Here is a 12035-nt window from a genome sequence, read left to right on the forward strand (position 1 = left end):
TTTTTTTCTTTTTTTTTCTTCCATTTGTAATTTATTCCAGGTATTTATGTAAACTGTCAGACCAGGAGTTGCGACAGAGTGCAGCCCGGAACATGGCAGATTTAATGTGGAGCACAGTTAAAGAACCATTGGATACAGCCTTGTGTTTTGATAAAGAAAGTCTTGATCTTGCGTTTAAATACTTTATGTCTCCAACTCTAACAATGAGATTGGCTGGGCTGAGTCAAATAACAGTAAGAACTTTTTAAAAATATGAATAATACTTAGAAAAAATGTTTCTTTTTGTGGTTTTCATGAGTTATGGACTTGTTTGGGGGGCTTTTTAATGTGTGAAAACAGCAGAATCCTCTTATATACAGTCTTAGGAAATTATAGTCATGATTGTGAATATAGGGTTCACTCAGAGATAAGTCCAAGTGATGGCTATGTTCTGCAGCATATGGAACTGTAACACGTTTCCTGAACAAATTACCATGCTAAACAAAACTCTTATAACCATATTTTGTGAGACCTATGTTGAAATTAAGTCCCTTGACATGGTTGTATTTGTTGTTTACAAAGTCCTTCAATCTGTTTTCATTTTTACCTTTACAGTGTCTTGACTCTACTGTAATTAGCTGCTTCTTTGTATTGTACATACCTCTTCTTCCTGTTTGTTTAGTATAGTCTGTTTCTCAAGAGAGAGTATTTCTGCATTAATTAGCAGAAGACTGAATTGAAGAGGTGAACATATATAGCATCAAATAGAAATAGATTAAAACAAAAAACCCCCCACCCTTCTCTTTCCCATGGAAATGCTCCACATTGCACCAGTCAAGATATGTTGTGCCACCTTTGTCTGTCATTGCTTCCTACATGTGTATTATAGCCATAGAGAGGCAGTTGTACAGAAGGTCAAAAGAGAACTTTTTTATTCATCTGAGCCTTTTCAATTTTGTGGTTTTTTCTGACACTCCTGTATTTAAGATTTATAGCTCATATTGTCATATTTGCCTTAATGCACAAAATGATAAATAGGAACAAACTATACTAGAATGAACAAACATTCTCCTAAAGTTTTGTAGTATTTTCTGAACACATTTGGCCTTCTCTGTTCTGATTACATAGTATCACTCAGTGACTCTCTTCAGCACTGACTGTCAGTAAATACAATTTTACTTAAATTTTATTTTGCTTCTCACTACATTTATATATAAAAGTACTTACCATTGTTTTAGTAAACGGCAATTTAAAGTAACCTGTAAGTATTTCCAGTCAGATTATTGGTGTTTATCAAATAAACATTTTAATTTACGTAGGTATGTGACCAACTAAGTTAAAAAAAAAAAAAGTTGTCTGTGAACTATGTCCACTCAGTATTAACCAAATGCTATTCTAAGGGTAACTGCATTTATTGGACTTGAATGCATTGTCCATTCAGTTTTGCATTTATAAGAATGAAAACATAATCCGGTTCATCCAGTAGAGGTGCTAAAGCAAGATACAGAGAAAGTTAACTTTTGGAAGAAATAGTGACATTACGGTAAATATAATTTATATACATAATTAATTTATATGACTTTATAGGAATGTTACATATAATATACTCAGTGCCTGAATTCTAATCTTCTCTCCTAATTAATTAGTGTAAAGTGAATGTTCAGGGTTCTTTTTGTGCAATAAGAAGACTTCAGAGAGTTGATGAAGTCTTAGGTGAAAATGTAACATATATTTTTGTTTTGATTTTCCATTGCCATGTGCTTTATTATTTATACAGTTACAGATATCTCATAATATCTGGCAGACACATTTTAAAATATGGCCATTAACTGGGCATAAAAGTAACTTCCTTTTTTTTTTTTTTTTTTTTTAATTCTGGATAGTTTTGGAAAAAGTCATTTTCAGTATCATTGATTTTAAAGTAAATTTCCAATGTTTGCTTAGTTTCAATTACATTAGATTTTTATTCCTGTAAGTACTTTCCTTTGCTTTTGTACAATTGTCTTTGTTCAACTAATAATGTATGTCTTTTTGTGTATCCTTACCAAAAAGAAAGTCTGAAAATAAGAATGCATCAGTTTATTTTTTCAGGCATGTAGTTCACTGAAGGGAGTGTGAAATTGTGTAATTTCAAGTAGTTATATGTTTTGATCTGTTATGATTGATAAATATGACTGTAAAAGTGAGATTTTTAATAACGGACATGTATTACCAGAAGCAAAATTTTACAGTATTTTTAGACTAAAGCAAGTCAGTTTCAGCTTGTAAAATAATGCAATATGGTTTGTTAATAAGTTATTGAGTCTTTTTTTATATGAACCATCTCTAAAACTGCTCTGGAACACTGAGACAATTTATTCTTCTTTCTCATTCAAATAATAGTAAATTTTCTCTTCTTTGGTTCTCTTTTTAAAGATCTCATGAAGATATCTTTGGAAGAAGCATATTTTGATTTTTTTCTTGTTTGACTTTTGAGTTTGAGAAGCATTTTGTTCCATTTAGTTTTGTATGCCTTGCCTGGAACAACTTTTATTGCTAGGTCTGTGCAACTTTGAGTGTGAAATCTGAACCAAAATTTACAGAAATTTTGAGTACCTCTTTACTGAAGTTTTCTGTCCTCTTTGCAAACAAAGATGTGTTTACAAAGATGTAATGCAGTTCAGCTTCGTTAGTTTGTATTTTCACACAACCTTCTCTGTTACAGATGTACCTGCATGGCTACTTTTTTGAAGTTTCTTTTTTCTATTCATGTCTTTGATGGCTAGAATTTTTCAAAGCAATTTCACTGAAATGTTCTTCCCAACCAACACAATTTCAGCTTCCTGTTTTGTACTCAAGACTTTAGAACTGCGATACCTGCAACTGCAAAATTGTTTTCTTTCTGGGACTTTCACTTGCCAAAAGTTGAGCGTTTAGCCTTGAAGCAATTCTTTGTTTCATTTTGCAAATAGATGTGAAGATTCAAAGGAAACTTTTAGAAAAATTATGTGCAAAATATTTTAAAGTGTGAACTTTTCAATATATACTGTATTTCAAAGAAAAGTTTCTTCTGAAATTCATATGGAAGGTTGACTCAGATGCAGATTCTAATTTCAGCTCAAAAGATCAAGACTATAAAATAGATTTGGTCAAATAATTTCAGTGGCTTGCCTGATTGTTCCTTTTGCAAGATAAATGTACTTTTGCTCTCATCATGAAGACAGAAATCTTTGACCAAGAATACCAGCGAATCTAAACAGAAGAATGTCTTCTAACATGGAGCTTTTGATTTGTGTCTGCCAAGAGCTTTTTTTTTTTTTTTTTCTGTCTGACAGTTAACATGACCGGTCCTAAAATTAAACCTTTCAGTTTCATGGAACCTCTTGAGACTCGCAGAATACATGCTGTATGGCATACGGGGATTATATTTGCTTGCCACCAAATATAGACTTGCCTCCCTTGAAGAGTAGCATATACATAATGTGTCATATCATCTGACTAAAGTTCTTATTTACAAAACAAGGTTGAAGACAGACACATGTAAGTTAATTTTAGCAAAATGGAAGCTTGAGTGGTTGAATGTGAAGTTGGAAATAGCTACAGAAAAGAACAGCAAAATGTAAACCAAGATACACCTGAAGCTTTATTTTTGGTTACCTTGTTTCTCTTCAATTTCATCTCTCAGTCATCTGTCGAGGTGGTTCAGCTCCAAAATACCCACTTCTCTCTCAACTATTCCCTCACAAACAGGACTCTCTCTTTTCCTGTCCTTCCAGTTACAGATGAACTTAATTTTGTGAAAATGAATGTTCATGAAGGATGGCCAGATCAGTTATGAATCCAGTTCTTCAACCTATTTTCTTCTTTTCCAGTTCTTCAACCTATTTTATTTGGTTCTTTGCATTAGTGAAAATGCAAATGCAACATTGTTAGGTTTTTTCCTGAACGTATTCAGTCCAAAACTTGAACAGTGCATATTTATTCTTCTTGCATTGGTTTCCTATGTATAAAGTTTTATTACCTTTGATGCCTGGGTCTTGAGACAAAACTAGCTAGTGAGATGCCTTTTTGTTCTCAGCTTGCTTTGCTGAAGACATCATACCTCTGTTGTACTTCGTAACTAACGCATTTGTGTTACGCAAATTGAGTGTCTGGGCACACGCCTCTTCAGCTTCTTACAATGTTTCATACCAGATAAAAAATCTTGAAACTGTTTTATTCCCTTTGGCATTTCATGGTAACAAAACATGAAGTGTAAAAAAACCGGTAGGAGGTGAGTGAGAATAAGGTAGTGCAGCACTATCCCATGTGTACTTTGTATTGTGCTGTTGTGTCAGAATTCTAAGACTTTAGTTGAAGTTATTGTAAAAATTGTTTGAAAATTCCGATATGAAAAAGAACACCTTTCGTCAAAATTCATTTGGATAATTGTATGGGAAATTTGGATCAACATGTGACCATAGATTTAAAAATGATGACAGTAACAGTTCAGTACTCTTTGTCTTTGATCCTTTCAAAACATTTTGGGTTGGGGCATAAGTCTTCAGAAAAGCCAGTGAACTTTCACTTCTTTTTTTGACCCAGTTCTAACTGGTCATAACAGTTTCTTCATGAAGTTCTGTTCACGTGTTTTTTCCATGCCTAAATATGTTTCATTTGAAACTACTTATTAATAACTTTACCTATTAATAATTGTGTAATCAGGCTCTCATGTCTCACTATTTTTAATGCATATTTTCAATTTCATTTCTTCAGAAACATTTTTCCCATGAAAATTGTTGAGAGTAGACACGAATAAATCTCTGTGTAAAGAGTGCAGGAGATTATCTGTCACCCAAATTATAGAGTGCATGTACCAGACTTGTTTCAAGAAAAAAAAGAGTAAATATTTTGATGAAGTTATGCAGCAAGTTTAATTTGAATTCTAAAAATTCATATTACTGTGTCTTTAATTTTTTTGAAAGCAAGATGACAAGTTTTATTACATAATTCTAAATATATAAAAAAAATTATCTCTATGTAAAGAATTGGATACAGAGCCATCTCTGTATCTGGAAAGTCAATGCTGGGGAAAAGGGTGGCAAAGAGATGTAAACCTTTAACAGGCTTTTGTTTTTCTCTGGGATGTCTTGAATTTATCAGTTCAGTACCTTTGAAAGCTTCATTTCATATAAAAATATGTAATTTTCACTCTTCAATTTTGTAGACTTCCAACACTGATAATGTGACAAAAGAAATCTTTGCTGTTGTAGTAAGCATTACAATAATGGGGAAACTCATCCTAAAATATCAGTTTCCAGAGTATGTGTTTCATTTCTCATGAAAACCTATGTGCAACACCATGTTTTGATTTCTGGAGTGGGTGGAGTTTTGTAACATTATTTAATTGCTTTAGTGAAAGAAAGGTTGATTAAAAAAGAAAATTGATCCCTCTTGTGTACTAGAATGCATGTTCAAATTTTTGTCAAAGCTATTTATTTAAAAACATTGAAAGTACTAGGAAAATGTGTTTACTGTCACTAATACTATTTTTTAGTATAAGAAAACTACCTCACAAAATATTTAGATAAAATTTTAATTATTTTTCTTCCTTTTTCTAACTATAGAACCAACTTCATACCTTCAATGATGTGTGTAATAATGAGTCATTAGTTTCAGACACAGAAACGTAAGTAAGAACATTATTATGAATACTTAGTGTGCTATATGATTGTAGTTCTTCTGTATTGTTGTTATGGATTATACACAGTGGGGAGTAGTGATAATCCGAGGCATTTATTAGAAATATTCTAATCAGGAGTTTAATAAATGGTTTTAAATGGTACCTTTAAAAATATTTCTAAATGTTTCTGGATTTTTTACTGTCTTAAAAGATAGAGTCAAGGTAACCTTTAGAAAATTGTAGATACTGAAATAATAAATACCTATAACGGGCCATTATCTCTATTGTGATGTATAAATAAGAACCGGCTAATTCATACCCAAGTAGTATTTTTGCCATCCTCTCATTTCTCCTGATGATTTAGTTAACTAAGACTTGTCTTGCCATCACTGGTTCCCAGCCTTGTTACTAGTTTTCCACTGAGACTGAGAGGCTATGCTATTTATTGTTTTCCTTTAAAGTCCGTATTTGTATAATTCAGGTGTGTTTAACAATTCTAAAGGGGACTCCCATACATCTTCAAGAATATTCATGTGTGGGATTGTATTCCAGTGAGGAAGTGTATTGATTTTTGTAGTAACTCTAAACTTAATGTTAGAACTGTCTAGAATTTAGACAAAAGTATGTCTTTAGATAGTTGAAATAACTGTTCTTTTGAAATAATAGGCAAAGTATGTAAAATCTAGGATTTTATTTGTGATATGCTCTTCACGTTTATCTTGGGGGTTGTATCCATGTACATATATCAGTATCACTACAGACACACACTCTCCACTATCTTTTGCTCATTAATGAATAGTCTGTTACAGCAGCAGTTGGCTTACTATTTTGTCTGGGTAGTTTTATTATAGATGGTTTTATTTTAACACCTGCTTATTGAAATCTGGCAGCAGTAAAGACCACAATACTGTAGATTTCATGTAAATAACAACTTGAATATTTGAAGTGAATTTTATGGTAATAGGTTGATACTTGAAAAATAAAGAATCAGAATCTAGGGCAGTTTTGCTTCCATAAAGATGTGAAAATACCTTGAGAATACAAAACAAATAACCTCTTGTGATCAACTTTTTCTGGTCCTTTGTCACTAAATCAGTACATGAACATGAATCCATGCTATCCATTTATTTCAAAGTAAATTTTGATACATAGTGTGAGGAAAAAAATTCAAGAATCCTCTTCAAGTATGACACAAATATCTTAGTATGATCAGATGAAACCTGAATGTACTGTCATTAAGCTCATGTGCTTGCATTATTGTAATAAATGTAATTGCACTTTTATTACTTTAATATTAATATAATATATACTTATATATAATTATTATTTTTACATTTTCTTGCCTTGGGAGAGGTGTTGGGTTTTTTCCAAAGCCTGTAGTTCTGTAGCAGTAGAAGTAAATACTACAGGAGCATAACATGTTGAGTATGTGAGGTGGCTTGGTTGGCTGGGGTATTTTCAATTTTGTACTGCCAGTTTAGGGTGTATTGTTACACTCGGACTGCCAAACCTTGGTTTTATCTATTTCTTCTCCTCCTTCCTTCATGTTGAAAATCTGAAACTGAGGTGTTTCTTGGTTGGTTTATCTTCTGAAACACATTGTGAATGAATAGTTTTTAACTAGTAATAACTAATTAAGGAACATTAACAGGAAGTTATTCTGCCAGTATAACCTAATAAAAAGCTGTTTGATTTTCTGTGTCAAATATAAAAAAGGAAAGTTACCGACAAGGGAAAAAGAGAAGGGTGCTCAAATTTGCCTGCAGAAGAGCAGATGTACTATGCAGGAACATCAGAGTTATTTTAAAGCTGAAGGAAATTGTCAAATTCTCATTTGGGATATTACTTTCTTGGCAAGGGCATCTGTAAACAGCCTGTCATTTGAAAGGAATGCAGTGTGAACAGAAGACCATCTTTTGCACTTTTGTAGTATGTGATTTTTTTAAATCTGAATTCCAGTCATTCTGGTGTTTTACCTGAAAAGTTTGGTACAAATCAGTGTCAAGTATCACTGCTCATCTTCAGATATCTTTTGAAATCACTGATTTCTTCCAGCCAAATAATCACAAAAGGCTGGTGCAGAAGGATGGGGAAAATGCCTGACTTCCACAGTTTGTTCAGTACAAAGCTTCCCTTTCATTAGAGACTCTGTTCCTGAGAAATTTTTGGATAAGAAGGCACTTACGGAGTTGGCAGTCATTGAATGAGCAGCAAAAGGAAAGCTTTTCATTCTATTTTCTTTCCTTAGTGGAGAAAGGAAGCCTAAGATTTATTTTGTACCTCTGTAGCCTCTGCAGATTTATCAAAGGAAGATGTTTTACATTATGTCTGGTCATCCCCATTATGTGTTTTGACTTTTCCAGATGCGTTTGGAACTGTCAACCTTTGGGATTTCTCCTTCTGTATCTTGATAAGGTGGGTTTGCGGGAGGTATCTTTTTTTTTTTTTTTTTTTTTTTTTTTTAAAAAAAGAGCTGTCAGTCCTAGCTCTTCCCTTTTGTTTGGAATTATTGGGATTTTTTAGCAAATATTTTGCAACACTAGCTTCCCACCTTTATCTGCATGGTTGCAAATTTTTCCATGGTAGGACAAGCTAAAGCATCTTCTGTCTAGGAAAACACTGGATGTCACAATTTGCACTTGAAAGCAGCAGAAAGCTAAGACAGAGAAATCTGTTTTCTAGCTGTAGGTATCTGCATGTCTTTTTAGATTTGGTTACTTGACTGTCTTCTCTAGGGTCGAGGGTTTGCGGTGACTGAGTATGCGTATTGTCCAGATATGTGCAATGTCTCAGTGACTCAACTTCATAATATCCCTCAGAGATGTATTTTTAATTTAGCTATTCCTGGCTCTTAAGGTAGAATCAAATTCCTTGCAATCTAAGGTACTGAAGAGTATGAAATCTATTGAAGCTAAAAATAACAAGACTGAACAGAAGAGTCTTCAAGTCTTTGAACAGTGATTCTTAAAACTATTTTGCTGATCTTGCTTGGTGAAAAATGATCATGTCTTTCAGGGAGGGAAAGGGTTTTTTGTGCTGTTTGGACCACAAGAGGAAAAAGTGGTGTGTTTTCCTGAATGAGGACACTGTTAGCTTATGGAAATAACATGTGTAAAGAGATATTTTGTTTTGCTCTTCACTTGGCAGGCAGCCGAGAATTTGAGTTTCAGGATTCAGGTTGATGCTGAGGTGACTTCCGCCTCATTTTAAAACTTGATTACCCTCACTTAAAAAGCTTCCTACAGAGTTGTTTCAGGTGTCCAAAATTCCTTTCACCCCTGAAGAGAAAGATCTGGACTATTTCTTCTCCTTTCTTTTCCCTCTCTTGCCTTATTTATTGAGATACTGAACTGCGAGTTTTGTATTGCTTTTTCCGTTCACTGCTGTTCTCTTAGCTCATGTTAACTCTTGCTTTCTCAATTTTTGTCTAAGCTCACCAACTGAATGTATGGCAGCATCATTTAAACGCCTCTTCCCCTCTCTCTATTTCACATTCCAGGGTTCTTTTCAGATTTTCTCTGAAAAAAATAGTAGTAAAGTTTTTCATTCAGCTCACTAATGTTTCTAGTGGCATACGCAGTTGTTTAATAAATATTCAAGATTATGTCAGAGTGGTGCTTTTGGAGCATCAAATAAGAAATTGTGTGCTCATAAACAAAAATGTGTGCTTGAGTGTGTGTTGGGAAGGTGCCTGTTATATCCACTTTGCATTTCCAATCCTAAATAGTTGAGATCAGTGTTTCCCATCCATTGTTATGTTGTAGATGCTATTTCAGTGATTTTGTTAAGAAATGTGATTCTTCATCCTTTGCAAGCTGCTTGTTATGTTTCTACATTTTTTCTTTTAAGGTTTTACATTATATTTTTCAGTGATGTTGCTGACATGCTGTTGTATTTCACCCAGTACTGAGCTGGTCTGTTTTTGTAGCTGCGTGGTGAATTGTGTTGGGAATTGACTGGTTGGATAAATAAGGTTTTCTTTGAGGGGGTTATTTTGCCGTGGGATTTGTTCCTGGATCTGGGTCATCATGTGGCTACCAAGTATTGCACCACAGTCTTAGATTAAAATGTTTTTAGGACTTTAACCGAGTCCTCTTATAGAGAGGCATTCTTTGACCTACCAGGAGAATGCGTAAACCGTAGTTTCCTTTTGGATAGTTTTCTTTACAATAATGAACAAAATTCAAGCTCTAGTACTTGCCTGTTTTTAAGTACAGTTCACAAACATCAGGTTATATCAGAAACTGCATAGCTTCCACTCTTCCCTGCAGTCTCATGGAATGCCTGAGGAAACTAATGTCAAAAGTGCTTGAATTTCATTTCTTGGAAGTAAAACAGTTACTTTTGACAGACACGAATGGTCACTGGATTTAAATTAAAAGTCTAGGGGGAAATAGATTGAGTCTAGAGATCACATAGCCCAACGCGTTGTGTAGATTTCCAGTGTGAGAAAGATTTAGAGACAATTAAACTAGAGTAGCTGCTACCTTTACTTTTTCATTCTCTATTCCTCCTCCTTCCTCACCCACAGCACACCCTCGTAGAGAGTATCATGTTCTTTAAATTACTTTTCCTCTTGCTATCCCAATTACGAAATCCATGAAAAGTAGCTAATAATGTTACTACCAAGGTGTGTGTTCTTACTACGAAGGTCTGTATGACTTAGATATCTAATTTGTAAAACAGTTCTTTGTACTGCTACTTTGGTGTTAGAGGAAAAAGCATATCTGTACTTTGATAATAATGCATGTTTTTCACTCTGTTTCCTCAGTATGAAAGAGGAAAATTTTTCTATAACCTTTGGAAGAACCTTTTTTAAAAGAAAAGTTGAGCATATTTTTACAGAAAATTGAGTTCTTGCTAAGTTGCCTGAATTGTTGTGGTATTGTATAGTAATAGTCATGTAATAATTTGCGAATTGTTCTATGAAAAAATACTTTTAAATTGCAAAAAATACAGACTATATGAAAGAAATTTAAACATAGCTAGAAATCTAAATTAAACCACATTGAAAAATATGAAAATTATACTTTAAATCTTCTAATAAAAAGTTATCCTAGGTTGCCCTGCTTATTGGGGCAACTCAGAACTCAGTGAATTTTTATGAACTTGACTGTATCTGAAATGTTCAAGGCTACAGGGCTTTTGATAATTATTAAAGTAAAAATGCGATAAGTGACAATATACAAACTTCAATCATAGGTTAATTTATTCATAGGCTGGCAGTTTATTTTTATTTATATGGAGTTCTGGAATAGCTTCTGAGTTAGGGTTCACTCTCTTTGAAAGTGAGGAAGCTTATCAAGGAGCTGGAAAACCACTAGATGAAAAAAACCTTTCCTGAAATGGAAGTGTTCAGGAAATAAGTCAGACATCCTTCATTCACACTGAAATTAGCTTTCTTTGTTGAATTCTTGAATCTGCTGTCATAAATATATTTCTTAGTGTATCAGAGAACAAAATACTTAGTGCTGGTAATAACTTTGTCATTTTGAAAGGCAGTATATTTAGTGATTGGTGTGCCATCAGCAAAACTTTCTGGGAGGAACAATTCTCTCTGGGAAACACAAAGACTGCATTCTGCCTTTCACAAGGATCCTCTTGTTTTTGGTCATCCTCAACAAATCCGTATCAAATGAATGTTTACCTTCAGAAATCTGAGATGTCATTTTATCACAGTTGGGCTCACCAGTAGGATAAAGAGTTTTTTACTGCTGAGAATACATCTATTAAAAAAAAAGGCATTCTTTCAAAAGAATAATCCATTATTTCTAAGAAGAAAAATGTTGCAGATAAGCAATGGAGAACTGCCATACTAATTTGATAAAATGTAAAGGAACTCAGTCTAAAAGAGAGTTTTTGTTCTTTCCTTTGGAGTAGCTAAAATGCAACATATGACTGGATACAGTGTCTAATGGACATTGTGCCACTAGCAGAAGTATTTGGTTTAAACCGACACACTCAGCAGTATGTCCTTTCATATTAACAACGCCTATGAATCTAGCAGTGTTTATCTGGGATTCATTCTGAAAGCTGCAGGCTTTAAATATTCAGATCCAAGGAGAAATTAAGTGGTCCTGGAACAAAATTACCTTCATTGACTTATGACTCAGGTGTGAAGGCTTTTGCCTCTTATGGAGGACCATATGCAATGATTTTTTTCACATTTCATAACCAGAAGTTTGTCCATTCAGGTCTCCTGCATCTGGTGGTTGTATGTGCACTCATGTGACCAGATCTGTCTACCTTTTGTATGTGCAAAATGCAAACTGGGAGGCTTTCTGCTTATATTTTGGTCACATAGCAGGACTTCTGCCCCACAGCAAGGGGAAGCAATGTGTAAAGCCATAAGAAGGAGCTAGGGGTTAATAGGCCGTAAGTTCAAGGAACTTTTTTGCAGGCTGCATGCAGTTTT

The 12035-nt window shown here is 33.9% G+C and overlaps 1 protein-coding gene across 14 annotated transcripts in view; it reads left to right on the forward strand.

Moving 5' to 3' along the window:
• USP34 (ubiquitin specific peptidase 34) overlaps nucleotides 1-12035 on the forward strand; it is a 140316-nt gene that overhangs the window by 42735 nt on the left and 85546 nt on the right. For all 14 annotated transcript variants that reach the window (XM_041125311.1, XM_041125312.1, XM_030022504.2 and 11 more), the window contains 2 exons: nucleotides 41-233; nucleotides 5565-5626. In XM_041125311.1, coding sequence (XP_040981245.1) covers nucleotides 41-233; nucleotides 5565-5626 — 255 coding nt within the window. The remainder of the gene's footprint in view (nucleotides 1-40; nucleotides 234-5564; nucleotides 5627-12035) is intronic.

The sequence above is a fragment of the Aquila chrysaetos genome, chromosome 8, assembly GCF_900496995.4.
Source record: "Aquila chrysaetos chrysaetos chromosome 8, bAquChr1.4, whole genome shotgun sequence".
Classification (NCBI taxonomy): domain Eukaryota; kingdom Metazoa; phylum Chordata; class Aves; order Accipitriformes; family Accipitridae; genus Aquila; species Aquila chrysaetos.